Source organism: Tilletiopsis washingtonensis (genome assembly GCF_003144115.1).
Source record: "Tilletiopsis washingtonensis strain MCA 4186 unplaced genomic scaffold FA09scaffold_15, whole genome shotgun sequence".
Classification (NCBI taxonomy): Eukaryota; Fungi; Basidiomycota; class Exobasidiomycetes; order Entylomatales; genus Tilletiopsis; species Tilletiopsis washingtonensis.
Window position 1 is genome coordinate 43,813 of NW_020312012.1, and position 26,560 is coordinate 70,372.

The following is a 26,560-nucleotide window of genomic DNA, read 5'->3' on the forward strand; positions in this document are numbered from 1 at the left end:
GAGCACTGCGCTGGCTGAGGGTGACGATGAACCGAGCACTGCGCTGGCTGAGATGGCGACGATGAACCGAGCACTGCGCTGGCTGAGAGGGCGATGATGCACTGAGCACTGCGCATCTGCTGCATCGTCCGCTCGGCGACAGCGCCTCTGCTGCGTCGGGCGCACAGTGCCTCGTGCTGGCGCACCTCGCTTGGCACTCCTCCTGACACTGTTGCGCTCCGCAGAGCTCTCGTCGCGCGAGCACAGCGCCACGCAGGCCTTTCTCTACAGCCGCGTGCTCTTCCAGGGCGCGCACCTGCCGCCGTCGAACGCCGTGCTGCCGGCGGCACCCATCGCCGGCGGCTACTGGACGGCGCGCAAGGGGCGCACGTCGTTTCCCTTCTCCTTCCGCCTGCCCGCCTCGGCGCCGTCGTCGGCGACGTTTGCCGGCAACGCGGCGCTGCGCTACAGCGTCAAGGCGAGCGTGCAGACATGGTGGAACGACGCCAAGCACATCGTCTGCGCGCGCACCGACGCCGACGTCGTCGAGCGCTGGGAGGACGAGCACGACGAGGCGTACCGCCAGCCCATCGAGGCCGTCGCCGACACGCGCCTCTTCATGGGCGGCACGGGCGCCGTGTGGTGAGTCTGCTGCAGCGTAGCGCATCACCCTCACCTGACACTGTCTGCAGGCTCGAGGCCGGCATCACCGAGCAGCTCTTCGTCGCCGGCTCCAACATCCTGCTCCGCTGCGGCGTCAAGAACAACACCAAGCGGCACCTTTCCGGCCTCAAGGTGTACATCGCGCGGCGCCTCATCGTCTCCGGCCCGCCCGGCGCGCCTGCACGCATGGACGCGCCGGCGCCGCACATCACCGAGATCCTGCATGAGCAGTCCTTCAACGGCGCCGGCTACCAGTTCGGGCCGGGCGAGGAGCTCGTGACAAACGTGCTCGTCGACCTGCCGCGCGAGCTGCGCAGCGTGCGCAAGACGCGCCTCTTCGAGGTGCAGCCCATCGCCATCGTCGAGGCGCAGCTCGGCAGCTTCGCCAAGCCGCTGCAGGTCGAGATTCCCTTCTTCGTCGCGCATGCCGCCAGCCTGCGCCGCGCGCCCGAGCCGACGCTGGATGCGCTGCACCCGCACCCGCACGGGCACGCGCCGCCGCCACGCTCGCACTCGTCGGCCGGACACCACGGCGCCCACCATGGCGCTCACGCGGCGCTGCCACACCGCGCACGCCCGCACCACCAGCACGCCGCTGCCCCGCCCTCGCCCTCGCTCGCGGCGCTCGAAGCGTACGGCGCCGAGCGAGGCTGGTCTCCGGCACCCTGGGGTGGCGCTCCGCCATCGCGGCCGGCGTCGGCAGGCGGCTTTGTGCAGCTCCCGGCCTCGCCGCTGCCCTTTGCCGTCGATCCCAGCGCTCATCAGCTGCAGTGGGACCCGCAGGCACATGGCTGGGGCGCAAGTGCCTTCGTTGTGCCGCAGATGCCGCGCTCTGCCAGTGCAGCACCGAATCTGGCACAGCAGCAGCAGTTCTTCGCCGTGCCACCGACGGCTGCCTTTGCGCCGCCGCAGCGCAGCGTCAGTGCTGCGCCGACTCTGGCGCCGCAGCACCTGCGCACCGGCACGGCTGGCAGCACGCACCTCATGCAGCAGCAGGTGCAGTCGCGCAACGTCAGCGCGCCGGGCAATCTCGGCTCGCATGGCGCGTCGGAGCCAGCGCAGCTGCTTCTGCATACGCCGCAGGCCGCCAAGCCCTCGCCACTTGTGCCCTCGTCGCCGCTTGCGCCCGAGGCGCCCGTCGAGGAACTGGCTGGCCTCGCCACCATCGAGGAGGACAGCGAGTCTGCGGCCGGCACGGTGCGCTCGCTGCGTGCGCTCGGCGCCGCCGGCAGCGTGAGCCGGCGCGACGTGGCCAAGTTCGAGGAGATGGCCGACGAGCACGAGGCGCGCGAGGAGATGCGCAGCATGGGCATGGTGCCCGAGGAGGAGCCTTGCTCGCCGAGACCGGCACAGGTCGCCTCGATCAGTCACGAGGCAATCGTCGCCAAGACGCTGCCCGGGCCGCCCGTGCCCAGTAGCAAAGAGAGCCGCTCGACGGCACGGCCGCGCGCCAGCGACCTCTTCGCCAAGCCCGCACCTGCGGCGAGTGCCCCGCAGCCCGGGCCAGACTTGCCGACGACGCTGCGCAACGCAGCACCTCCAAGCGAGAGCAAAGCTGCGACATCTGCTGCCTCTCCTGCGCGCGCCGGCCTCGCAGCCCTCGAGACGCGTCTGCGCTCTCCGGCGCCCGATGCGCCGCAGATGCCCGTGAGCCCGCGCCTGGCGCCGTCGCCGCGAGCAGCATCAGAGCGACGCAGCAGCGGCGCCTTGCGTGCCGCAGCAGCGACTGCCGCAGCTGCGGAGCGCGAGCGCACGGCGCGCGAGGCAGAAGATGCGAAGCGGCGAGAGGCTGAGGCTGCCAAGAGCCAGAGGGAAGCGGCGGCGCGAAAGGCGCAAGAAGAGCAGGCCCGCAAGAGCAAAGCCGAAGCGGCAAGACTCAGCCGGCATTTGCAGGAGCAGGAAGAGAAGGCGGCCGCGACAGAAAAGCAGCGCGAGGAGCAGCGCTCGGCTCTCGAGACGGCCGCGAAGCAGCAGGCTCCCGAGGACTCGGCCAAGGCTCTGCCCGCCGCGCGCTCGGGCTCCAACGTCAGTCTCGAACGCAGCGCCTCAAACGCCAAGGAAGCGAATGGCGAGCGCAAGGCAATCAACCCTGGCGAGGTGCGCAGCCTGCACCGCCAGGCCGTCTCGCGCGTCGACGGCTGGCTCTCGGGCACGCCCACGGCCTCGACGCGCAGTGGCGACGATGCGGCAGCCAAGCCCGCGCCCTCGGAGCTGCTGCACCACACGCTCGAGAAGCCGAAGACGCCGCCACAATCGTACCTCTTCGATTCGACGCCCAGCGCCATGCCTGCGTCGCGCGATGCTGCGCGCGAAGGCCTGCCTGCGACCAGTAAAGTCGCCGCGGGTGGAATGTCGTCTGCGCTCTCTGCGGACCTGCGCGCTCTCGTCGACGGCGCAGAGGTGCGCGCGGCGCCCAAGCCAGGCACAGCCATCCTGGCGCACGCTGCCAGCCGCCGCTTCTCGAGCGGCCCTCCGAAGTGCGACGAGACGCCGGCTCCTACGGCTACGTCGCCAGCTTCGCGCCGCGTCTCGATGCCCGTGCCTCCGCCCGCTGCTGCGCCGGCAAGCGAGAGCGCCAGCGTCGTGCAGATCAGCGTGCCGCTGAGTGTGCGCAAGGAGCTGCTCGCCGCCGATGCCGCACATGCCGCCGGCGAGGGCGCCGTCGAGAAGCGCGAGGCGCCGCCAGTGCGCGGCGGCCGCGTCTCGAGCGTGGCGAGCATGTGGGCGTCGATTGCCGAGGGCAGCGACGGCGCACTGCTGCCCATGCCGCCGACGCTCTCGGCCAAGCCCAAGGCGCGCACGCCGCGTGCCGGTGCGCCGGCCCTCGACTTCAGCAGCAAGACCGCAGCCGCATCTGCAAAGGGCTCTGCGCCGGCTGCAGCCGCTCAGCCGCCGACGGCCATCGCCGCGCCCAAGGCGCTGCGCCCGACGCCCGCGCTCAAGGCCACCTCGGCGCCGCACTTCCTCAACACGACGATGCCGCGCCCCGTCTTTGCCAGCTCAGCGGCGGGGGCCGCTGCGTCGCCGACGTCGCCGCTCTCGCCCGTGCCTGCCGCTGCCAATGCTGCCCTCGCATCTCCCGCCGCGGCGGCACGGCGCATCGCCAGCGCGCCCGCCGTGCACCCGCAGTCGGCGGCGGCGCTCCGCCCGTCGCGCCGCGAGATCTCGGACCGCGTGGCGCGCGAGGCCAAGGTGGTGCAGGCGCAGAGCGAGGTGCAGGCGGCCGTGCAGCAGCTGCCGCTCGGCCTGCCTACCGCCGAGGGCAACGCCATGGACGCACGCGGCACGACGCGCGCCATCGGCAAGACGAAGATGAACTCGCTGAGGAGTCTGTGGGAGCAGTGAGCGTCCTGCCGCCTCTCACCGGGCTCGCCCGTCCCCCTTCCTGTCCCATCCTGCTTTGTCTCATACTCTGCCTCCTTCTTCGGACCCCACCACCTAATATCCCCCGCGCATTCCATGCTTTTGATGACTTGCATTGCGCCTAGCCAAAGTTGACCGAGGCGTTGCTGAGGTCCATCTCGGGGTGCTGCTGCTTGAACTTCTCCAGCGCCTGGATAAGGAGTGAGCTTCTGGCCAGGCCGGGCGCATGCCGCCGCCGCTCACCTCGTTCTGCTTCATCTGGTCGGACGTGGGCTTGCCCATGGCCTTCTGGCGGTTGTCGAACTGCGCAGACAGAGAGTCAGGACAGGTGCGGCACTGCGTCGCGCGTGCGGACTCACCATCATCTTCTCCACCATCGCCCTGGGAGGAGAGCGGCGTCAGCAGAGCGACACGCGCCGCACACACGCCACGCACCGCGTCTCGCCGTCGAGGTCGCTGAGCTTCGAGTTCTCGGGCACGAGCTTGGTCGTGTCGATCTTGGGCGCCGAGGTGACGACGTGCGGCCACCACTGGTCCTGCGCCGACTTTTCGAGGTGCACCTCGACGAGCTTGTTGTCCTCTGCGGCGGAGCTACGTTAGCCGCGCGCTGCAGGTGTGCCTGCGCCTGCGGCGACGCACCGACGGACCACGTGCTCTCGTCCTCGCGGATCTCCTTGAACAGCTCGCCCTCGATGAGCGGCGGCGCGCCCCTCAGCCCGATGCTGATCTTGCGCCGCTGCAGGCGCACGGCGAGGTCGCGCGCCCGCGTGCCGGCGGGCACGGGCAGCGAGAGGGCGACGTGGTCCAGCGCCTGCGTCCAGGCGTACGGCAGCGCGCCCTGCTCGGCGGCCTGCTGCGCCGCGGCGGCGGCGTCGTGGGTGCTGCGCTCGGCGGGCGAGAGCGCATCGTACTCGGCGGGCGTGAGCTTGGGTGCGGAAGCCATGGTGTGCGGTGTGGTGGTGAGAGGTGCAGAGGTGAAGTGCGGCAGGCAGAGCAGAGCGAGGCACGGCGGCATCTTCCGTTCCCACGCTGTCCGACCTCCACGCGGCGGCGCACGACGCGACACCGCGTAAAGTGTTGCTTGCCGCGCCGGCGAGGGCCGCTTGCCTCCCCACCACGAGCACCGCAAGCCTCTGCAGCAGCAGCGCAGCCCACCCACCCAGCTCGCCCGCCGCTCCGGCCGGCGCACCGCCGCCGCCATGGTCTGGCTGCTCGAGTGCGACTTTGCCAACACCGAGGGTGAGCGGCGCCGCGCCCAGTCGCGCTGCCGTGCTGAGCCTCTTGCCCGCAGCACCGCCAACGCGCCGCCTGCTGCGCCCCAGCAAGTCGTACGCCTTCGGACGCAAGCCGCCGGCCGACATCATCATCGCCAGCAAGCAGGTCTCGCAGGATGCCGGGCGCATCAGCGTCGCCGCCTTCAGCGCCGATTGCGTCGCCGACGCCGCCGCACGCCCGGCCGTGACGCTGCACGCGGGGCGCAAGGGCATGCGCGTCATCCTGCCCGCCGACGAGCCGGCGTACCGCGCCAACCTCGCCGGCTTCGTCGGCGCCGTCGTCGAGCCGGACACGGAGCGCCGCGTCGACGACCAGTCGCTCGTCGTCGTCGCCAAGAGCGTGCCGACGCCGCGGTGAGCTGCGCCAGTGCTCGCAGCCACGCCCAAGACTGACCTCGTTGCGCAGCCTGGTGTGGCAGAACTTCACCTTCTGCGTGCACCGCGAGACGGCAAAGGAGATGGAGCCGCGCGTTGCCGCTGCCGCAGTCATGGGTGCGTGGTTGCAGCTACGCCTAGCCATTCACCCGCTGACATCGCGCAGGCGCTCACATCGTCGTCAGCAAGACGTTTGCCGCGGCCGACTACTACGTGACGAACAAGGCGAGCCTCACGACGCGCCTCATGCTGGCGCTCACGAATGGCGTGCCCATCGTCTCGATGGCGTACCTCGACGAGGTGCTGCGCCTCGGGGCCCTCGCCGATGGCGCCGAGAGCTCGCTCGAGACGAGCTTCGATATGCCCGACCCCGACATGTACAAGCCCGAGCCGCTGAACATCGAGCAGGCCGCAGAGGGCGAGTTTGACACCCACGCCTTTCTCGATATGCTCAGCGTCGACGTGCGCCGCCGCACTCTTCTCGTCGGCACCACAGCGCTCTTTATCCGCACTGGCACGGTGCGTTGCCTTCCGGCGCAGCCTGGTGCGGTTCTGCTGACAAGCTTGCACTCGCAGGAAGAGGCGAGCGCACAGATGATGCTGGCTGAGCTAGCTGGTGCGAAGAACGAGTCGATTGAGTCGAGCAGCAGCTACCTCGAGAGCGACAGCAACCTGCGCCGCATCCTGCAGCAGCACAAGACGAAGGCTGCGGCTCGCCTGGCTGCGCTGCCTGATGCTGCTGAGGTTTCCAAGCGCGCACCTGAGGGCGGCCTCGTCATTCTCGTCGAGGCTGCCATCCGCTGCGGAGAGGAAGAGTGGTACAGGCGCCTGGCGCGCATCGCCTCGGAGTGAGTAGCCTGTCGGGATGTGAACGTGCTTGCGCTGAGCATCTTCACAGGCTCGGCATCAGCATGCCCGACCCTGGCGCCACGAATATCTCGCAGGCGATTCTCCATGTCGACGTCCGCACGTTCCTCGGCTCAGCGCCATCGTCCGAGAGCGCGCCGAGCCTGCGGGACCAGCCAACGCAAGACTACACAACGCAGCCGCCTGCCGAGTCTCTGCGCTCGGGCGGCTCGCAGACGACCCAGGAGCCTGTGACGCAGGCCCCTGAGTCGATGGCTCCTCCCACGCCGCCGCTGCCCGCGCCAAGTGCAGGCGCCGCTGATGCGCCGATGTCTGCGCCCGCGGCTCCAGTGAAGAGGGTGAGTAGCGAAGAAGTCTGTTGCACGGCACGCGGCTGAACGCTCCCCATCTGTCTGCAGCAGCTGAAGCGTCGCGCCGACACTGGGAGCGTGGCCAATCCGCTGGATGCGCTCTTTGCGATGGATGACGACCCGTCGTCACGACCAGCGCCAGTGCAGTCACTGCTGTCGTCGGAGCAGAGCGCGCCTCGCTCTGCTCCACGCCTCAAGCGCCGCGCCGGTGCTCGACCCTCAGACGCGTGGAACGCCGCCTTTGGCGGAGGGCCCAGCGCAGAGGACATGCTCGCAGAGAGCAGTGGAAGCGGTGCGGCAAACGCCGGCTTCTCGGCGTCGGCATCGCTGGGCGCCTCGCTCGACTCCACGGGGCAGCTCAAGAGCAAGCGCTTCCGTGCGCAGCTCGATCAAGAAGACGCACGCGCGCGGGCGGAGGCCTCAGGTGTCCCCTACGTTGAGCCTGCGCCTCCGCCAACAGCCACGCAAGGGGCGGACGCAGGTCGTGCGGACGTAGCGATGGATGACGCACCGGCGCCGTTCGAGAAGGAGAAGCGCAGCAAGCGGCCTGCGCCTGCAAGTCCGAGCGATGAGTCGCCTCAACGTCCGCGCGCCAAGCGCGTCGAGGGCGAGGCCGAACGTGCCCGCGTGGGCACTGGCGCCGACGAGGAGCCTGAGCGCAACGGCGTGCGCCGCGAGCGGCCTGGCCAGGCGGGCATCGCCCCAGGCGAGAAGGCACAGCGCGATGAGGGCTTCCTGATGGCGCTCAAGAGCCGCAGCAAGGGCCGTGCCAAGCTCGACCGCTTCGACGAGGAGTTCAACCGCCTGCGCATCGCGCGTCCGCCGAACGCCGGCGGCTGCCTCGCCGATCCGCTGATCGTCAACCCGGCTGATGTGGACGACCTGGCGTACGAGGCGTTCAAGGCCGCGCCGCCCGAGCAGCTCGAGGAGCTCTTCCGCATCTCGGCCGCGGGCAACTTCGTCGAGGTCGACTTTGTGCCGCTCGTGCGTCAGCGGCCGGCGGCAGCCGTCGTCGTGCGTGATGCGAGCGTGCCAAACTTCAAGAAGTTCAAGTCGGTGCGTGGTGCTCGAGCCGCATCCCGCATCTCAGCGTACTCACATCGCGCACAGACGAACCGCACCAAGCGCACTCCGATCGCGCTGAGCCTGCCAGACGAGAATGACTATGTGTCTGGAAGTGAGTCGGGTGCCGTGTCCTGCTCAGCAGCTGCGCTGACCGCCTTGGCAGCGCGTCGCGCCGGGCCCTCCGTGCCGTCTGCGAGCGTTCGACCTTCTCAGATCGACGAGCTCGACCAAGACGACGGCGACGTGCTGGCCGGCCTGCACGCGCCGGCGGCGCCCGCCCGCGGCAAGAAGAAGAAGAGCATCTTCGCCAGCGTCTCGGACAGCGAGAGCGACGGCGCCGGCGAGGGCGACGAGGCGCCGCTGGGCGGCAGGCGCGTCGGTCGCAGAGCGACGGGACGCGACAGCGGCGGCAGGAGCCGCGCTGTAGTGCGTGACGAGGAGGAGAGCGAGCCGGAGGCGGACGAGCAGCGCAGCCCCGAGCCCGACCTGCGCCTCGACGTCGACTACGCCCCGATGGACCTCAGCGCCGACATGGGCCCGCCGCGCACGGCGACGCGCCAGCGCAAGGGCACCGCCGTTCCGAGCAGCAGCCGCCAGCGCACACGCGAGTCGCCGGCCGCGGCGCCCGGCCGCTCGGACTCGCAGGTGGACCAGCTCATCATCGACGACGACGAGGACGGCGAGGTGTTCAGCGGCTTCAAGCGCAAGAAGGCGCCGAGCGCATCTGCAGGCGGCAGCAAGCGCACTCGCCGCTGATGCGACACCGGCCCGGCTGATATCATTCGTTTCAAGTCATGCTGCGCTGGTGTGTCGCAGGTGTAGGAAGAGCGGAGCTGCTCGCGTCATAGAGCGAGCAGGGCCTCCTTGTCGTCGAAGACGGGCAGCGGCGCCTGTCCGCGGATGCGCTTGAGGGCGTAGCGGCAGATCTTGAAGCCCGAGAGGCCCTGCGCCATCCACGCACGCTCGACGCGGTACAGGCCGCTGTAGACATAGCCCTCGACGGGCGCCCACTTCGTCGAGTTCTTGTAGCCCCGCACGACGCGCACGGGCTTCTTGGTCTCGGCGGAGCGCTTGAGCGCCGCGTTGGGCACGTCGTTGAACGTCTGGTCCTGCGGAGCGTGAGCAAGCCAGTGGGAGGCGGAGGGTAGGCAACTCACATACGTCTGCGGCGCAGTGCGCAGGTTCTTGGGCTGGGCAGACGTGCCGCGCAGCAGACAGCCGCCGCTGCCCGTGTACGTGAAGCTCTCGCCCAGATCCGCGTCGTCGGCGTACGAGCCTGCCTGCCCGCCGCTGAGCACAATGCTGAAGCAGCCGGCCTCGGCACTGCCTGCGATGCCTGCCACAGGCGGCGCATGCACGGCGTCGGTGGAGCAGTCCTGCAGCACAGATCAGCCAGCGCAAGAGAGGCAGCAGCGCCGCACGCACCATGCGCGACGTCCAGATCTTGCCCACGGGGATGCCGGGGATGGCGCCGAACGTCTTTGGGTCGTGGATGCGCTGCCCGAGGCGCTGTGCCTTGCGCTGACGGCCGTCAAGCGTCTCGTCCTCGATGGAATCGTCGTCGTCAAGCTCGTCGCCCGCCTCGGCCTTGACGCGCCGGCGCTTGGGCGTCAGAGCGGCGCTGGCAAGCTCGTCCCGGTTTGGCGTGCGGCGCTCACGCAGCGAGCGACGCAGGCCGGAGCTGCCTGCTGCTGCTGCAACTGCCGGACTGTCTGATGCAGCTCTCGCTGAGGCGCGCCGCGCTCGTGCAGACGGCGTGCGCGGTGAAGGAGCCTCTGCCTGCGACAGCTTGCGCTTGCGCGGTGAAGCCGACGCCGACGGCGTGCGTCTTGTCTGCGGCTCGCGCTTGACGGGCGACACGGAGAGGCCGAGCGACTCGAGCAGCGCCATGTTCGCGGCAATGTTGGCCAGCCGGCGCGCCTCAAAGTCGCCCTCCTCGTCGGCCATGGCGGCGGCGGCGTGCGTGCGTTGCGGTGGTGGTGGTCAGGAGCATGCCTGCGCGTAGACTCTCCCGCAGCTGCATGCGCGCGCCGCGGCGTGCGCGCGTGCCATGTCGCTCTGCCCCCTGTGCAGCCGCCGCTGCGGGCTGAAGGGTGGCCGATGCGCGCACATCCCTCAAGTGCTCTGCAATCTCACTCATCATGCCCCGAGTCAGGTCCTGCTGATGCAGCTGTATCTTAGATTGCGAGCTTTTGGGTGTTTCTATGGCAAAGCGATGGCAGAGCCGGCCGGTGACGTGAGGAGACGGGGACAAGGTGGGGCAGGGGAACTAGAGAATGTAGTACTTCAGCTTGCCCCAGAAGCCCTGCGGTGCGACGGGCGCGGCCGTGCGCGGGGCGTGCGGGTCGGCCGTCGGGTCGCTGAGGTCGCCCTCGCCCTCGACCATGCGGCCGTCGACGCCGCGGTCCTCGACGGCGTTGTGGCGCGCGCCGAGGTAGTAGTTCTTCATGAACAGGCTCGCCAGCAGCGGCAGCACCGAGATGCACAGCGCCGCCAGCGTGATGGGGTACATGGCGCGGTCCGCGGCGCGCGACACCGCCTGGCGGATAGGGTCGTCGATGGGCAGCGAGCGCGCGCTGATGAAGCGGCCGTAGATGGGCTGGATGCGCGCCTCGGGCACGCCCTCCTCGCGCATGTAGCCGCGGATCGTGCCCTGCCAGATGGCGGCGCTGATGGCGCTGCCGACGCTGCCGCCGAGGCGCGTCCAGAGCGAGAGCAGCGCAATGACCTGCGCCAGGTCCTCGTGCGGCACCGACGCCTGCGACGCCACGCGCGTGCCCACGACGGAGCAGGCGCCGCCGAGCGAGTTGAGCACCTGCGCCGAGACGAGTGCGCCCGTCGAGGCGTTGGGTCCGCGCGCCCAGAAGGTGAGGCCCATGGCGATGAGGCGGATGCAGTTGCCGCCGATCTGCAGCATCTTGTATCGGTGCGTGTACCGCAGAACGAGGCCAGCGCTGATGCCGAAGAGCGTGAGGCAGAACGTGCTGATGTTGTTGAAGTAGCCCCACTCGACCGACGTCCAGTCCTTGATGACGTACACGTACGACGAGTAGTAGAGGCTGCGCAGGCTGCCGGACATGAAGTAGAAGATGTCGAGCGTCACGGCGAGCTGGAACGTGCGGTTCTTGAAGATGCGTCGCGTCATGATCGGCTTGGCCGCCCACAGCCACTCATAGATGAAGAAGAGGATGAGCAGCGCGCCGCCGACGGCGATCATGGCGATGAGGCCCGGGTCGCGCCAGCCGCGCGGGCGGTCGCCGCGCAGCGAGAAGGGCAGGAAGATCAGGCACCACGCGGCGGCGAGCAGGATGAGGCCGATGATGTCGAGCTCGATGCAGAACTTCTTGACGAGCGTGAAGTAGCTCTCCTTGTTCTCCGTTGTGCCCTGCTCGGCGACGAGGCGCCGCTCGTACGGGCTGGCGGTGAAGGCGAGCTCGCCGTTGGCCTTGGCCACCTTCTCGGCGCGCCACATGACAATGATCGCCGGCATGACGCACACGGGCGCGAGGATGCAGAACATGCCGAAGCCCCAGCGCCACTCGCGGCGGTCGACGAGCGGGCCCGAGACCTGCGGGCCGACCCAGGCAAGGAAGAGGTAGGGCGACGAGGTGAGCGCCGTCATGAAGCCGCGCCACTGCAGCGGGCTGATGTCGGCGACGATGATGTCGGTGACGAGGTCGAGGCCGGCCTGGCCCGTGGCGCTGATGATGCGGCCGGCCGCAAAGCCGCCAGCGGTGGTGGTGGCTGCGACGAGCAGGTAGCCAAAGACGTAGCTGCGCGGAGAGGTGAGCAGGGAGCGCAGGCACGGCAGCAGGGCCGACGCACAGGACAAGGATGCCGAGGTAGGCCATCTGGCGCGACGAGATGTCGGCGACCTTGGAGATGAACGGCTTCGACACGGCGATAATGATGGCCTCGGCCGTGTCGATGACACCGAGGAGCTCGGCGTGCTTGGCGTACTCGCTAGCCGCGACGGTCTGGTAGCTGCTCGTCGTCGAGCCGTCGAAGCAGAACACGATGACGATGGCTGCGGCAGGACGTGAGCGCATGCGCCGGACACCTGCGGCCACGGCCACTCACCCGAGATGGCCGCATACAGCGTCCACACGGCGACGCGGTTGTTGCCAAAGACGCGGTACAGCGCCTCGATCTTGCTCACGCCGGCCGGCTGCGAGGCGAGGTGCGCGCGGTACTCGGCGTTGCTCTCGCCGCGCGGCGCGCCGGCGTGGCCCTCGCTGTCGGACACGTCCTTGCGCCCCAGCGAGTCGGCGTCGTCGTGCGACGGCGACGCGGGCGACGCGGCGCCCGAGCGGCTCAGCGGGCGCGGGCCATCGGCCTCGAGGCTGGCGCGCGGGCTGTGCGTGCCCTTGGCTTCGACTTGCGACGCCATGCTGCGGAGGAAGGTGGGCGGCGAGGGAGCGGGTTCAGGGGTATGGCGGTGGGGCGAGAGGCGGCTCGGTCCGGCGGCGGGCATGGCTTAAGTAGCAGGACGACGCCTGCGAGCTTTGGCCGCCGGGTGACAGGCGAGGCGGAGCAGAGGAGCGAGGAGCGCAGAGAGAGCGGCAGCAAGCGCGTCACCGAGGAGCGCGAGCCGCCGCGCTAAAGCGCATCAGCCGCCGCGCGCGCAAAATCTGCGCCGCGCTCATCGATGCTGCCCCTCCTCCGCCAGGCACGCCACTCTCGCCCGCTGAGAGCACCAGCATTCGCGCCACTCGACAGCGGGCCCACGGCAGCACGCGCGTGCATCTCCTGATCATCTCCCAGGCACACGATAGGGTGCAGCACCAAGTGCGGCTTGGCTGCGCTGCCGGCTGCCGCCCTTGCAGCCGGCAGCAGATGGTGCGCCGAGCGTGCGTCGGCTGGCCGCCGCAGCACGGCCAGCAGCGCCGCCGGGAGCCTGCCGCTGGATGCGCTTCCACGCCGCGCGGCGCTGATCGGCAGAGCCGCCGGGCGGGCGGCAGTGAGCCCTCGGGCACACGCAGGAGGCATGCGCCGGCCAGAGAGCGTCGTCGCAGCGGCAGCGAGAGGCGTGCGAAGCTCTTGCTTGCGTGGCCGCAGCGGTGATGCGCCGAGACGCGCTAGCGCGGCGACCTCGCTAGCGGGATCTGATAAATCAGCAGGCACGGCGCCAGTGTCGTGCTTGGCCGGCCGGCTCTTGCTGCCGTGCGCCGCGGAAGCCTCGCGCCAAAACGCCGGGCACGCATCATGATCCTGACTCCGCCGGCGCTGCGCCGCCCTCCGGCCGCCCTCACCGTCCATCAGGAGGTGCTGGCAGTGAGAGTTGGCTGGCTGCGCCGTCGGGACCATGGCGGCCACACGCCCATTTCCAGGAACACGCCATCGGCCGTGACAGGGCGCTGTAGCGTGCAGCCGAGGCACAGCTTGGCCGCATCTGCGTACGTCTCGGCGACGCTTGCCGCTTTTTCTGGTTGGCTGCGCCCGACGAGGCCCCTCCGCCATCATGCTGCCTGGGAGAGGGTCGCACGCCAGTCCCGGCTGCTTCCGTCGCCACACATGCGGCCCGAACGAGCGGATCTGCGGACGAACTGCTGCCAGTCAATCATCAGTGCAGGATCAGCAAGCTGCTCTCACGCGGGCCGTCTCCACGGACAGCATCAGGGTTTGGACCCCTTCCTGGACGAACCGCTGCCTCGGCAGGCATCAGCGGTACCTGCACTCCGATGACAGGGTCGCAGCTGATCTCCCGCCTTCCCTGCAGGAGGAGCTTCGGAGGCGTTTGCCGCAGACACCCGCTCCCGGAGCTGATGCTGCAGATATCTTCGGAGGTCGCCCGCGGCTGCGCTCCGTGACCTCCCGACGCGCCAGGGTGACTCTCAAGGCATGTCATTAGCCACGGCATTGCAGTTCGTTTCTCGTCGCTTCATCTATGTGCTTGGTGACCTGCTCCCATCTGTTGCCTGCTCACGACCGCTTGGCACGCACGGCGGAGGCCAGGAGCTCGGCCCATTCGCCAAGCGCGGCTCGCGCGTCGGCCTCGTCGACCAGCTCCCGCGCGCACTCGGCGACGAAGATCAGCTTGCCGCTCTCAGCGGAAGTGGCGACCACCACGTCGAGATCCACCTGTGGCGAATGTATCAGCTCGTGCTCTGGACCTCACCGCGCCGGCAAACTCACCTGCAGCTCTGGGAACATTAGCGCCGGAGGCTCGCCGAGGTGGACATCCGCCGCTGTCACGGGCGCACTCTGCTCCTCCTGCGACAGGCGGTGCTTGACGGGCATGCGCTGCCAGAGCGCATCCTTCTTCGGCTCGGGCGCCTCGTCGTCGTTGCGGCCCTGCGTCGCAAAGAGCAGGTTGATCGTGACGTTAACGAGCGGCTGTCCCTTGCGGCCCGTCCACTCTGCGATGCGGCTGATGCGGCTCTGCTCGACCTCGCGCGGACGTCCCAGCAGCTCCGACTGCAACTTGCCGGCGACGCGCGCGAGCTCCGCCTGTTCGTCCTGGCTGCCCTGCAGGCGGACGTGCAGCGGCGCGACGTTGAGACACGGTGCCGCCAGGTTGGCCAGCTCCTCCGAGCCGCGGCCTGTCTGGATGATGCCGAATGTCGCCGCGGAATCGCAGCGCTTGGCTTGCACCAAGGCCCACGCTCCGAGCACCAGCGACGACGACGAGACGCCAATGTCGCGGGCACAGGAGCGTACATCATCGGCCGTCAGCTCGCTCCGCACCTCGATGTCGAAGAGCGTCACGGCCGGACCTTCGGACTTGGCAGCCTGTGTCGGCCAGAGTGCCGGGCTGAACTTCTCCCCCAGTGCCTCGCGCCAGTACTTCTCCTGCGCGCCCTCGTCTGCGCCGGACGAGCTGAGGAAGCCCTCAAAGTCTGCGGATGCGCTGGCTTCCTTGCCCTGGTACATGGCCTCCAGATCGCCGAGGAGCAGCGGCAGCGACCACCCGTCTGCGGGAGTGAAGAGAGCGTCAGCTGGTGAGCAGCACATGCCACAGACGACTGACCATAGAGAACGTGTGCCATGTTGAGGACGACATAGTCGTGCTTCTTGCCATGCAGCAGAAGCAGGCGACACTGCGCTGCATTCGCCGGCATGTGCTCGCAGAGCAGCGAGCGAGCCTGCTGTGTCGCTGCTTCGTCCTCATCTGCGCCCTCGAGCTCCTGAACCTGGAGTGTCGGCCCGTCTTTGGCGATCAGAAGAGCGAGTGGCTGCGAAGCATCGTTGGTAGGCACCGGGATACCGCGCAGCACCTCGTGCTTCTCGAGCAACGAGCTCCAAGCCTGCTCCAGCTGCTTCACATCGATGCGTTCGTTGGCGCGCCGCAGCACGCAGACCTGGAAGGCGCGGCCGTTCGAGCGCTGCCAGCACGCGAAGGCATACTCGACGCCTGCGCTGGACACGAGCACCTTGCTGCCTCGGCGGAGAACCTCGCTGATGTGCGAAGTCGCAACTTCGGCCTGAGATCCGGATAGCGTGACAATACCGGTGGAAGTCGGCTTCTTCGATTCCGCGTGCCCATTTGGCGAGCCAGACACGAGCCGCAGAAGCTCCTTGATCGTGGGAGCTCGAACGATGTCCGTGGGCGCCAGCTTGATGCCTGCCTTACGACAGCGCGACGAGAGCTGGATGGCGGAGATTGAGTCTAGGCCGACGGACGCAAGCTTCGTCGAAGGCAAGAGCTTGTCGACGTCGACCCGCAGGATCTGTGCGGCGAGCTTGCGGACCTCCTGCTGCTGCCCGCTGAGCTCTGCCGCGGGCTCGTCGCCAGACTCGGAGCTCTGCTCGTTCGTCTCAGCAGGCTTGAGCTTGGCGGCCTTGGCCTCAGCCTCCGGTGTGACGACGGTGCCGTTCGGCTGCGAGATGATGTCGACGACGGCCTGTCGGTAAAGCTGCAGCGCCTCATCCAGCTGCTCGCGAGAGAAGACGTCCGCCGCACAGCTGGAGAACACGGCGAAGCCATCGCGCTGCTCGTGCAGCTCCAGATTCAGGCTGAACTGCGTCGCGCCTTCGTCTGTGTCAGACGAGCGTGGCACGGCGCTCCACGGGCGCTCCGTCTCGCTGCCATCGCGCTCAACAAACGGTTGGAACACGAAGAGCACGTCGGAGATGGCTGGCAGCTGCAGAGCCTTCTGGATGTCGCGCAGAGAGGCATGCTGCGCCTTGAGACCCGCGACATTGTCGGCATGGATGCGGCGCAGTGCCTCGCGAGCCTTGAGGTGGCTGTCGAGCTGCACACGGCAGGGGATCGTGTTGAAAACAGGGCCGACCACCTCGCCAGCGTCTGGCAGCGTCCGGCCCGAGACAACCTGGCAGAAGCTGATGTCTACGAGACCAGAGTATCGTGCGAGCAGCTGCGCGAGAGCGAGCTGGCCGATGCTTTGCGGCGTGACCTGGTAGCGTCTGGCCACGCGCCGCAGCTGCTCGCCCTCGTCGGCAGAGAAGTCAATGGAGGCGCGCCAGGCAGCCGTCGAGTCAGATCGGCTGGCGTCACGCTCGGGGAGGAAGCGCGTGCTAGAGCCGCGCATCCGCTCGGTCCAGTGCTCGGTGGCTCGCTTCTCCTCACGCACGATGCGGCGTGCCAGCGGGATGAAGGCCGGCAGCTTCGGAGCCTCGTCGCCGGCGAAGATGCGAGCGACGTGTCCAAGGAGGTTCGCGAACGACACTCCGTCATACATGGCGTGGTGCATCGCCACCACGAGATGAGTCGCATCCTGGCCGTGCGCCTCGAGCAAGCACCACGGGGGCTTGCTCAAGCCGCCCTCGCTGCCTAGCGATAGGCTGCTGACCGCTTGCTTGGCGAGATCGGCAGGCGCATCCTCAGTCTGGATAGTTTTCCAGGGCAGTGCAAATGCGCTGTGGACGACCTGTGCCCATCGACCTGACGATTCGGCGAAGTGAAACGACGTCCGCAAGATGTCGAATGCGCCCAGCGCCTGGTCCCACGCGCTGCGCAGCTGTTCAGCATCCGCAGCGCGCCGAAGACGCAGCGGGAAGGCGTGCACGTAGAGCGTGCCCTCCGAGGCAAGCGTCTGTGACAGCATGCCGGCTTGCAGCGGCGTGCACAGTGCGAGCTCGGGCTTGTCTGCATCGTCAAGTGCCAGCTTGGGCAGACCTCCGAGCTCCTCGGCGAGCTTTGTCTCGCCGTCGTCAGCTGAAGCGTCGGATGAGTCGCCGTTGCTGCTCTGTCCTTGAGCGTCGATCTTCTGGGCGACTGCACGCGTGCTGTCGCCCTGAATGATGTCGACTGGGTCCACCGACAGGCCCTTCTTCTGTAGAGCCCGCGAGAGAGCGACAGCACGCAGGGATGTGAGGCCCAGCGACACGAGCGAAGCTCCAGCCGTAACGCTGCTGGCCGGTTGCTGGAGGAAATCGGCGACGATGCTGGTGACAGACTTGAGTGTCTCAGCGGAAGGCTCCGGGCCCTCGTCACGCGCCTTGCCGCGACGGCGCAGCTTCGGCCTGCTGTTGGCGCTGTTCTCGGGTCGGCCTCGGAGCTTCAGCTGCCCATCATCGCCCGCGAGCAGTGCAGTCACGACGCTGTCCAGCGAGTTGAGCAGCTCCGTTGACACCGCCGAGTCCAGCTCGGAAGTCCGGGCAGCTCGAGCCTCAATTGAGTCCGACTTCTCGACGAAGAGCATCTCGATTGCGAGAATGAACTGCGAGCAGTCGAGTCAGCAGCTGAAGCGCTCTGAGGTATGGCACAACACACCTCCGGCGCAGGCGGAGAGCCCTCCAGATGCTTGAATGAGCTGTAGCCCGACGCGTCTTGCTCGTGTCTGCAGGAGAACAGCACGTCGAACAGGCTCTTGACGCCCAGCCAGCCCTGTACCTGGCCGAGAGAAGAATGCTCGTGTGGCAGCGAGGCGACGAGGCTGTCGTGGGCACCTGACAGGAAGCTGTCTGCATCGCCCTGTGCCAGGTCGACGTGCATCGGCACGAGAGTGACAAGCGGGCAGACAGCGTTCTCGATGCCGTCGACGGCGAGGTTGCGTCCGCTGCGCACCGTCTGCGGAAGGTTGAGCACGGGTCTGTAGGCGGAAGAGCGAGGTGGCACTCACTCCGAACACTGCATCTTGTGACCATCCGAAGGCCGAGCGTCCAGCAAGCGCAAAGGCGGCGTAGAAGAAGGACTGAAGCGTGATGCCGAGCTCGCTGCATCGGCTCTGCACGTCGCTCAGAGAGGCAGCAAGGCCGTGCGTTGAGCGCTCAGACTTGGCTCCGGCCTTTGGCCGCCGCGACGGCGCTGATTCCTGACGCTCCACTGCGGGTGCAAGGGCATCCTGCCAGTACTTCTTGTGCTCCGCCTCCGACGTCTCCGCGATCGAAGAGAGGATGTCTGTAAGTGCCACTGCGCTCGGCAGCTCTTCGCTCGAGCCTAGAAGCCGATCGAGATCGGTCATGAGGGCGCGCACGGCGAATGCGTCGTACACCGCGTGATTCAGCGAGACGGCCATGAACCGAGGCTTGCTCCTCTCAGTCCCACACAGCGTCAACTGCCAGCACGGCGAGCTGATGTCGTCGTTGATGCTCTTGGCGACGCTTTCGGCTCTGCCTTCGAAGAACTTCAAGAAGCCTTGGCTGTCTTGAACGTCGGCATCTGCATCGAAGAGCGGCAGCTCTGCAGCATTTGAATGAAGAACGACCTGCGCGAGTGCCCGGTCGGTCTGCAGGAAGCCGGTGCGAAGGATTTCGTGCCGTGCCACAGCTTGCGTCCAGGCATCTGTGAGCTGCTCGCGAGTGATACCGTCCTGCAGCTCGTACAGGAAGTGCTGCACGTAGCGCGACGGGTCCTGCGTGATCTGGAAGAGCACGCCCGGCTGCACAGGCAGCGGAGGCAGGATGCGCTCCACATCGTCCGCCTTGAAGACGGCCTCCACGTCCGAGCGGTGCTCGTCTGCGAAAGCCGCAACTGCCGCAGCCGCCTCGTCGTTTGAGCGGCTGCTGCCTTCGCTGTGTCCTTCGATTGCGGCAGCGCAGTCGGCGATGCGTCCGATGCTCATCAGCTGCGCCACCGAGAAGCGCGCGCCGAGCTCGTTGCGTATCCGCGTCGTCAGCACGGCGAAGTTGAGCGAGCTGAGGCCAGTTTCGAGAAGCTTGCGGCTCGGTGAGAACGAGCCATGACGCGCCTGTGTGAGCTGCTCGATCATCGCGATGAGCTTCGCTTCGAGCTCGGTGGGCTCGCGCTCGTCCGCTGCCTGGTCGCCTTTCGCGCCGCCATCGCCATCCTCCTCTTGCAGCTCCATGAGCTTGTCCATGTCCGTCTCCTTGAACAAAGCAATGAGCGGCTTGGCATCGATCTTGCCGTTGTGCGACAGCGGAAGAAACTCGGTCGGGATGATGTGCGACGGCCGCATGTACGAGGCCAGCCCTTGCTCGGTGGCATCGCGCAGCGTCTCCATCAGTCCTGGCGACAGCCGCGCGAGCGCCGGGGCAGCGCGGCGATCATTGGCCGAGATCGCATCGTCGTTCGGCGCGACAAAGGTGACCAGCAGGTCAGAGCCGCCTGCGGCCTCGTGCGTCGTCACGACGGTGACTGCGTCGAGCGGCTGCTCGTCGGCGGCGTCGCGCACCACGGCGCTGACGCCCTCGCTCTCGATGCGCACGCCGCGTAGTTTGACCTGCGAGTCGATGCGCCCAGAGATGCTGATCGTGCCGTCGTGATTCATCCGCACGAGGTCGCCCGTGCGATATGCGCGCGATCCGGGCGTGGGCCAGGCGATGAACGCCTTCTTCGTGACGTCTGGCAGATTGAGATAGCCCCGACCAACGAGCGGCCCCTCCACAATCAGCTCGCCCGGGTGGGCACGCGGGACAATGTTGAGGTTCGCATCGGCGACGTAGGCGCCGCAGCCTGGGAATGCCAGGCCAATGTTGTCCCTCCGCTCGTGTACGCCCTCCAGACGCCGAGATGTGCAGCCAATCGTGGCCTCTGTCGGCCCGTAGAAGTTGGCCAGGATCACGTCCGGGTGGGCGGCCCACTTCGCCAAAACCTGCCAGAGAACAGTCAGTCACGGCTCTGCGCCAGCTCACGCCTCGACTCACAGCATCGGTCAGCTTCTCGCCGCCAGAGACGAGATACTTGATCGGCAGCTCGTTGGGCTGCTTGGTGAGTGTGGCCTCGATCATGCTGGGCACCATGCCGATCTGCGCGATGCCCAGCCGCTCGATGTTCTCCTGCAGGTCCGCCAGCAGCGCGAGGCGGGAGGCGACGCTGACAAGGCAGACGCCGAGCGCCCACGACTGGACAATCTCGCTGATGTGCACGTCGAAAGCCACCGCTGAGCTTGCAGCATTAGTCGAGTTCGCTCGTGCCCAGCTGACATGACTCACCGGCCATGGCAAGCCGCTTGTCAGTCTCTGGCTTGACGATTTCCCGCGGCCAAGTGACCATCGCCTCGATCGCCCAGAACACGCCTCGGTGGAGCTGCAGGCAGCCTTTCGGGTTGCCACTCGTGCCTGCACAGGAGGTCAGGGCACGGACGGCTGAGGAGGCTGTGGCTCCACTGACCTGATGTGTACAGGATGTATGCCAGACCGTCCAGGTCTGCTATTGGCTCGAGTGCTTCTTCGCTCTCCTGCGCAATCTTGCCTTGCAGCTCCTTGTCATCCATGTCGTGCGCGAGCTTACCGAAGAGCTCCGCCTGCGCCTCGTTCGTCAGGACGAGAAGCGCCTCGGAGTCTTTGGCGATGTAGCTCTTGCGCTCTGGCGGCAGGTCTGCATCGATCTAAGAACCCGCATGTCAGTGCTGTGGAGGAGGGATGCAGCATCTGTACTGCTCACCGGAAGATAGCAGCCGCCGGCCTTCAGGGTCGCGGCCATGGCAATGTAGAAGTGCTCGTCGCGCCCGCGGCAGATGCCCACACGGCTCTCCTTCTCGACGCCCTGCTGTATCAACCAGCGCGCCAGCTGGTTGCTCTGCCGCTCAAGCTGCGCCCATGTGAGCGTGCGCTTCTCGCCGTCTGGCTCGTCGTAGAGCTCGTGCGCGACGTCCTCGGGCCGTTCGCGGGCGTTGCGCGCCAGCCACTCGGTCGCGAGGTGTGCACGTTCGGCTTCGTACGGCGCAGCGTACGCGGAGCGCAGCGCCTCGTCCTCTTCTGAAACGAGCCAGTGGAGCGACAGACTGCCGTCTTTGTCGAGGAACGAGGCGTCAGGCTCCGAGGCGAATGCGCTGGCCGTGCGGGAGAGCTGCTCGAGGAACTGCTCTGCGGCGCCCTCTGAGAGCTGAGAGGCGTCGGCGATGAGGTGCAGCTCTGCGCCGCTGTCGGGCACGAACACGGAGACGCCATGCCGTGGATACCAGTCCTCCCCCTTTGGCGGCACATCACCGACCGTGATGAGCGCCGGCGACTCGCCCTCAGCGAGCTGGTAGCCGGCGTCGCGGCAGAGCTGCGCCAGCGAGGCTGCGGCGGCAGGCTCGGCGGCGGCAAGCTGCTCGGCCAGGCTGCGCTGCACATCGGCGCGGCTAGGCTGTGACTGTCCCTCCTCTGCGTGCACCTCTGCCAGCGCCAGTCGCGTCTCCTCGGCATCCGTCACGGCGCCCACGAGCACTTCGGTGCCGTCGACGTAGGCGCAGACGAGGCGCACGGCCGCGGCGCGCACCACATCGAGCGCAGAGGCGCTGCTCGAGGCCAGCTGCAGCGGATGCCGTAGCGAGAGGCGCGCCTGGGCGGCATTGCTCTCGTCGGCGAGGTTGGGGAAGCGCTGGTGCGTGTACTTCTCGAGCAGCGCCTGCATCGAGGCGGCGAGCGGGTGAGGGCGCCAAGTGGAGGGCGGCGTCGTCAAGCCAGGAAGAGGGTGGGAAGGGCAGTCGGCGCGGCCGATAGACGGAGCAGGCGCAAACAGAGAATTGTAGAGAGGTATGAGAGAAGTGAGCAGCGAGGGTCAAGAGGGCGGGAGGACAAGGTGCGGGGCGGCCGTGCATAAGCATGGACGCGCACAGCCTGCGCGTCGAAGCGCGCGCGCGCGCGCGCCTCAACGACGCGCACCCGTGCCAGCCATCCTGCTGAAGCGCCCCCAAGCCCTCATCAGCAAACCAGATCAGCACTCTCACTCGCACGCCCTGCTGCGCATCGCCGAGCTGCATCTGCAGCGAGCTGCGAGGCGTGCAGGGGCCACGCCGCCTCGTAGGCGGACCCTGGGCGGCCGCCGCGGTTAGCCGCGGAAGACGGGAGAGGCGCGCCGCGCCGATGACGCACGAGAGCGAGAGATCTCGCGCGCGGCGCCGGCCGGAAAAAATCAGCGCGGCACCGAATTTGGCACAGCCGGCAGCGCAGCCAGCGCCAGCTCGCCCGCCCGGGCAGCAGGGACAGCATCCAGCAGCCCAGCGGCATCCGCTGCGCACGCCATCCGCTCCTCACACCCCCGAGGGTGTTGCAAGCGATGACAGGAGACAGCTCAGCGCTGCTGCTGATGGCAGAGCTCGCCAGATCAGCACTCGAGATGCGCGCCGAGCCGCTGATCCGCGCTAACGGCGGGCGCGGTCGCCTCCACCGAGCCGCAGAACGTGCCTCTGCCGGCACCGGCGGCGCGTCAGCGGCAGGCAGGCGGCAGAGCGGAGATGCAAGCGGCGGAGCGTGCGTGCGGGCAGCGCATGAACCCCGTAATTCCCAGCCGCCGGCTCGCCTCGGCCCAGCACTTTTCAAGCAGCGGCCAGCTGATCAGATCAGCATCTCGATATTGCGCTTGGCGGCGGCTGCCTGGAGGGGCGCAGCCGTCTGCACTTGTCGCGCAGCCACGTCCACCATCGCCCTTTCACTCGCACAAGCACAAGCAGCAAGCACATCAGAGGCCGGCCGCAAGCGAGGCCACCAAGGGTCACCGGCTCTGCGATCTGCACTGCTCGCGCGCCGCGCGCACCGCAGCCAGCCGCGCCAGCCCATAAGCGCGCCGTGCTCGCTCTCGCACCGCCGGCCTCGGCACTCCCGACACCCACCATGAGCAACCGCAAGGCACAGGTGCACCACGAGGCGCACGAGGACGGCATCCACCGCATCGTCCTCGACCGCCCCGACGCGCGCAACGCCATTTCGAGCCAGGTGAGCAGGCGGCGCGGGCGCACTGCGCAGCACCGCCGCGGCTGACACTGCCACAGCTGCTGGCCGACTTCGACGCCGCCCTCGACGCCGCGCTCGCCTTTGCCAGCCAGCTGCCGTCCGCCAGCACATCGCGCTCCGCCTCGCCACCGCACCGCGTGCCCGGCGAGCCGGCGTCGGCGTCGTCGTCGCGGCGCGGCAGTGCCGAGCGGCCCGCCGGCCACAGCCCGCTGCGCTGCCTCGTCATTGCCAGCAGCAGCGCCTGCTTCTGCGCCGGCGCCGACCTCGTCGAGCGCAAGACGATGAGCGAGGCCGAGGTCGTCGCCTTCCTCGCCGAGCTGCGCCGCGTGTTCGACCGCGTCGCCGCCTTTCCCGTGCCCACCATTGCCGCCATCGACGGTCCGGCGCTCGGCGGCGGCCTCGAGCTGGCGCTGGCGTGCGACTTTCGCGTTGCCGACTCGCGTGTGCAGAAGCTCGGCTTTCCCGAGGTGCAGCTGGGCATCATTCCCGGCGCCGGCGGCACGCAGCGTGCGCCGCGCCTCCTCGGCCCGACCAAGGCCAAGGAGCTCATCTACACGGGCCGCCTCATCGACGCCAAGCTGGCGCTCGACTGGGGCCTGCTCGACTACGTCTCCGAGAAGGACCAGACAGGCACGGAGCGGGCACTCGAGCTGGCCAAGGGCATGGCGCGCAGCGGTGAGCACGCTTGGTGCACGAAGCACCGCACGTCGCTGACGCTCACTCTGCAGCACCCCTGGCACTGGCATCCGCCAAGGCCGCCATCAATCGCGGGCAGGACCTCGAGCTGGCGCCGGCGCTGCAGTGGGAGCAGGCCTGCTACGAAGAGCTGCTGCCGACGGAGGACCGGCGAGAGGCGCTGAGCGCCTTTGCCGACAAGGTGCGTGGTGCGACGTGTCCATTCGCGGGCTCGCCACTGACTCGCCGCGCTGCAGAGGGTCCCTGTGTTCCATGGCCGCTAGATTGCATCGGGCTTGCTTTGTTAGTTCATGTCACTGTATCATCGCTCCTGTCCCCGCGTGATCTCGGCTGTCAGTCATGCCGTGCACACAGAGTCGCGAGTCAGATGATCTATTAGCGCAGCTATGTCCGTGCTCAGAAGAAGATGCCGTCGATGAAGAAGCGGTCGCGGTGCAGGATCTGCGCGGCAGCCGGTCAGCAACGCTCTGGCGATGCAGCACTGCTCGGCACCCACAAAAAGCACAGCGTCCTTGTGCGGCAGCGGCAGGACCTTGCGGCGGTCTTGCGGCAGGTGTGCTTGCAGAAGCGGCACGATGCTGAGGTCCACGCGTGGCTCGCCAATGACGATCTCTGAGACGGAGTAAAGTGAGCAGGCAACGTTGCTGCACGCCAGCTTCGCACTCACGCGTCCGCGGCTCGCGCAGGAAGGCAAAGTGCTTCATGCTGACCATCTGTGAATACCGGTGTCAGCGCCGAGCCGTCTACGGCATCGGGCAAGGGACGCACGTGTGCGGCAAAGCGGTGACGGCCGCGGAACTTGGACTCGCCGATGAGCAGATGTGTGCCTGGCGTGTGGGTCAGCAGCGGTCTTGTGACGCTGAGACTGGGCACGCTTACCCTGGTCGTAGTCGCCCATGCCGCCGGCGAACGCAGCCATGCCCTGGAGTACGAGTCAGTGATGCACCACACGCGGCTCTAACCTCCACTCACATCCTCCTTGTTGAAGCTCGCCTCGCCGTAGCCCGCCAGCTCGCCGTCCCAGGCGACGAGGAAGCCCATGATGTGCGGGTCCGCCAGGCGGCCGGCGTGGTACTTGCGGTGGTGTGCCTCGTCGCCCTTCTCGCGCCAGCCGACGTTGACACGGTCGCTGTTCTGCCAGCGGCAGTAGGCCTCAAAGTGCTCGGGATTGTTGGCGTCGATGTGCGTGAGCGTCAGGTGCTGCTTGACGCTGTGCACCCAGCGCGAGTAGAGGACAGCTCCCGGCGCCGGCTTCGGCGGGCGCAGCGGGTGCGTCGTCAGCACTGGCGGGTCGTCGGAGCGCGTAAAGGAGATGGTGTGCGGGAACGCCGTCGAGGCGAGCGGGCCGAAGTCGGACACCGAGGGGACGTGCGCCTGCAGCCAGGAGCGCGAGCGCGGCGCGCCAGCACCTGCGCCAGGCGTCAGTGGAGAAGGCAGCAGAAGCGTACACCGCACGCACCCTGCCAGAAGCTTGAGCGGTCGAGCAGCACCTCGTACGTGTCCTTGCTGTCGGGCGCATGGAAGCCGAGGCCGGTCTGCGTGATGAAGGCGTAGAGATGGTCGCGGTTGGCGAGCGAGGCGCCCAGCTGCACGGGCTGGCGCTCGAGGTGGTCGCGGCGCACCCAGACTGCGCCATGCCGGTAGCATCAGAGTCCGGCCGAGCGTGACCGTCCTGTCTCTCTCGCAGCACTCACACGCATACAGCGCCGCCCAGGCGTCAAACGCCGAGATCTCGACGGCGGCGTCGCCGGGCGCGCGGAACTCCCACACATGCTCGCTCACGGCGCGGTCGGCATTGACGGCGCCGTGCAGGCTGATGCGGCTCTGCACGTCCGTCTTGACAAACGCCGCCAGCGGCGCCAGCTCGCTGTCCTTCTGCGCGGCCGCGCCGAGCTGCACGTCGATGCGGTCGTGCGAGTCCGCCTCGCGGTACTGCACGGGCGTCATGTCGGGCAGCGTGAAGCGCTCCTCGAGCGGGCGCTCCTCGAGCGGCACGACGGCGGACGGCGGGACGGTGGCCATCTTGTGAGGGTGCTGGGTGGTGGTGGTGGAAGGAAGCAGGTGCTCCGTGCGCGCCAGATCGGCCCTGCACGCCGCTTCCGCCGCGCCGCGTTTGCTCCACTTCAGCCGCCGGCTCGCGCACGCTGCAGAGCTGGGGAGCTGGCCGCAGATCCTCTGTCCTCGCTTCCTCTCGTGATCCGGCCCACCTACTGTTACCCGCAGCACCCCAGATCCTGAGCCTGGCCGGCAAGAGCAGCACACAAGAGGTCTCGGCCCGCTTCTTCTGAATTATGATGCAGCGCTCGATGCAGAGCCGCGCCGCCCCCTAGCTGATGCCTCCTCGTCCATTTGCGCCACGGCGAGGCCATCAAATGTGCCCCTAGCTGATGCGCCCCGATCATCACGCGAGAGAGTGCACCCTTGCGCTGCTGGGCAGGCACAGATGACCTGAGAGGACGAGCAGCCGCGAAGAAGAGTGAAGGGCCAGCTCCACCCTCCCAGATTTTTCCGGGCGCTCCCTCCTCTGCCGGCGGACAGGGCATGACGTACGCTTGGCCGCGTGCCGCGAAATCAGATACGCCGCCATCGCTGCCGGCGGCTGGCTGGCGCGCCCGCTTGCGCACCGCGATGGCGCTAGCGCGCTCGGTGCCTTTCAAAGTCGGCGGCTGCGCTGCCGTGCGGCGTGCAGATCTGCTCAGCAGCGGAGATCAGCTGAGCGTGCCGGAGCCGCGCAAGAGGGCAGCGAGGAGCGCGCAAGATGCACGCAGGACGCCGAGCCGGACATGCAGGTCAGCTGCAAGATGCAGCGGCCGCAGCGGCATGCGGGTCTTCGCGCAGCGCCTCGGCGACATCCTCCTCACCGGCCGCTCCTTCCCCAGCCGCACCAACTCCGCCCTGTCGCCGGCT

General features: G+C 68.1%; 8 protein-coding genes across 8 annotated transcripts; 3 read left to right on the forward strand and 5 right to left on the reverse strand.

The window, feature by feature from the left end:
* Positions 1-226: 226 nt before the first annotated feature.
* Positions 227-3,987, forward strand: FA09DRAFT_339734 (hypothetical protein; the record flags this gene model as incomplete). The annotated part of the gene is made up of 2 exons (XM_025744242.1): positions 227-621; positions 672-3,987. Coding segments are annotated over 2 exons (3,711 nt in total), but the record flags the coding sequence as incomplete, so codon positions are not given.
* A 112-nt stretch (positions 3,988-4,099) lies between these two features.
* On the reverse strand, positions 4,100-4,949 carry FA09DRAFT_330892 (CS-domain-containing protein; the record flags this gene model as incomplete). The annotated part of the gene is made up of 5 exons (XM_025742785.1): positions 4,100-4,195; positions 4,249-4,308; positions 4,365-4,386; positions 4,441-4,585; positions 4,645-4,949. Coding segments are annotated over 5 exons (601 nt in total), but the record flags the coding sequence as incomplete, so codon positions are not given.
* A 255-nt stretch (positions 4,950-5,204) lies between these two features.
* Positions 5,205-8,692, forward strand: FA09DRAFT_339736 (hypothetical protein; the record flags this gene model as incomplete). The annotated part of the gene is made up of 9 exons (XM_025744243.1): positions 5,205-5,244; positions 5,297-5,633; positions 5,686-5,771; positions 5,821-6,173; positions 6,231-6,502; positions 6,553-6,859; positions 6,920-7,927; positions 7,982-8,048; positions 8,100-8,692. 9 exons carry the CDS (start codon positions 5,205-5,207, stop codon positions 8,690-8,692), a joined length of 3,063 nt encoding a protein of 1,020 aa, XP_025597078.1.
* An 86-nt stretch (positions 8,693-8,778) lies between these two features.
* FA09DRAFT_299401 (SRA-YDG) lies at positions 8,779-9,315 on the reverse strand (the record flags this gene model as incomplete). The annotated part of the gene is made up of 2 exons (XM_025740281.1): positions 8,779-9,045; positions 9,094-9,315. Coding segments are annotated over 2 exons (489 nt in total), but the record flags the coding sequence as incomplete, so codon positions are not given.
* A 986-nt stretch (positions 9,316-10,301) lies between these two features.
* FA09DRAFT_309876 (MFS general substrate transporter) lies at positions 10,302-12,490 on the reverse strand (the record flags this gene model as incomplete). Its single annotated transcript, XM_025740617.1, has 3 exons — positions 12,017-12,490; positions 11,762-11,963; positions 10,302-11,709 (listed from the first exon to the last, which is right to left on the reverse strand). Coding segments are annotated over exons 1-3 (2,004 nt in total), but the record flags the coding sequence as incomplete, so codon positions are not given.
* A 1,276-nt stretch (positions 12,491-13,766) lies between these two features.
* On the reverse strand, positions 13,767-21,807 carry FA09DRAFT_361539 (hypothetical protein). Its single transcript, XM_025745367.1, has 9 exons — positions 20,685-21,807; positions 20,412-20,628; positions 20,234-20,359; positions 19,946-20,181; positions 17,962-19,893; positions 17,613-17,909; positions 14,907-17,559; positions 14,072-14,850; positions 13,767-14,017 (listed from the first exon to the last, which is right to left on the reverse strand). The coding sequence occupies exons 1-9, from the start codon at positions 21,636-21,638 to the stop codon at positions 13,859-13,861; spliced, it is 7,353 nt and encodes a 2,450-aa protein (XP_025597081.1). The 5' UTR covers positions 21,639-21,807; the 3' UTR covers positions 13,767-13,858.
* Positions 21,808-22,837: 1,030 nt separating this feature from the next.
* On the forward strand, positions 22,838-23,916 carry FA09DRAFT_334725 (ClpP/crotonase; the record flags this gene model as incomplete). Its single annotated transcript, XM_025743740.1, has 4 exons — positions 22,838-22,939; positions 23,146-23,632; positions 23,686-23,834; positions 23,890-23,916. 4 exons carry the CDS (start codon positions 22,838-22,840, stop codon positions 23,914-23,916), a joined length of 765 nt encoding a protein of 254 aa, XP_025597082.1.
* Positions 23,917-24,010: 94 nt separating this feature from the next.
* On the reverse strand, positions 24,011-25,699 carry FA09DRAFT_330896 (putative acyltransferase). The gene is made up of 8 exons (XM_025742786.1): positions 25,348-25,699; positions 25,113-25,280; positions 24,626-25,062; positions 24,533-24,575; positions 24,422-24,480; positions 24,321-24,366; positions 24,150-24,265; positions 24,011-24,094 (listed from the first exon to the last, which is right to left on the reverse strand). Exons 1-8 carry the CDS (start codon positions 25,673-25,675, stop codon positions 24,050-24,052), a joined length of 1,242 nt encoding a protein of 413 aa, XP_025597083.1. The 5' UTR covers positions 25,676-25,699; the 3' UTR covers positions 24,011-24,049.
* Between the last annotated feature and the right edge of the window lie 861 nt (positions 25,700-26,560).

Excerpts from the sequence above, each read along its gene's own strand:
- FA09DRAFT_361539 (XM_025745367.1), bottom strand. The coding sequence starts at position 21,638 with ATGCAGGCGCTGCTCGAGAAGTACACGCACCAGCGCTTCCCCAACCTC. Across the intron at positions 17,910-17,961 it reads CACAAGATGCAGTGTTCGGA|ACGGTGCGCAGCGGACGCAA; the intron begins GTGAGTGCCACC and ends AACCTTCCGCAG. Across the intron at positions 17,560-17,612 it reads GCTCTCCGCCTGCGCCGGAG|TTCATTCTCGCAATCGAGAT; the intron begins GTGTGTTGTGCC and ends GACTGCTCGCAG.
- FA09DRAFT_330896 (XM_025742786.1), bottom strand. The coding sequence starts at position 25,675 with ATGGCCACCGTCCCGCCGTCCGCCGTCGTGCCGCTCGAGGAGCGCCCG. Across the intron at positions 25,281-25,347 it reads CTGGGCGGCGCTGTATGCGT|TCTGGGTGCGCCGCGACCAC; the intron begins GTGAGTGCTGCG and ends GGCATGGCGCAG. Across the intron at positions 24,576-24,625 it reads CGAGCTTCAACAAGGAGGAT|GGCATGGCTGCGTTCGCCGG; the intron begins GTGAGTGGAGGT and ends CTCGTACTCCAG.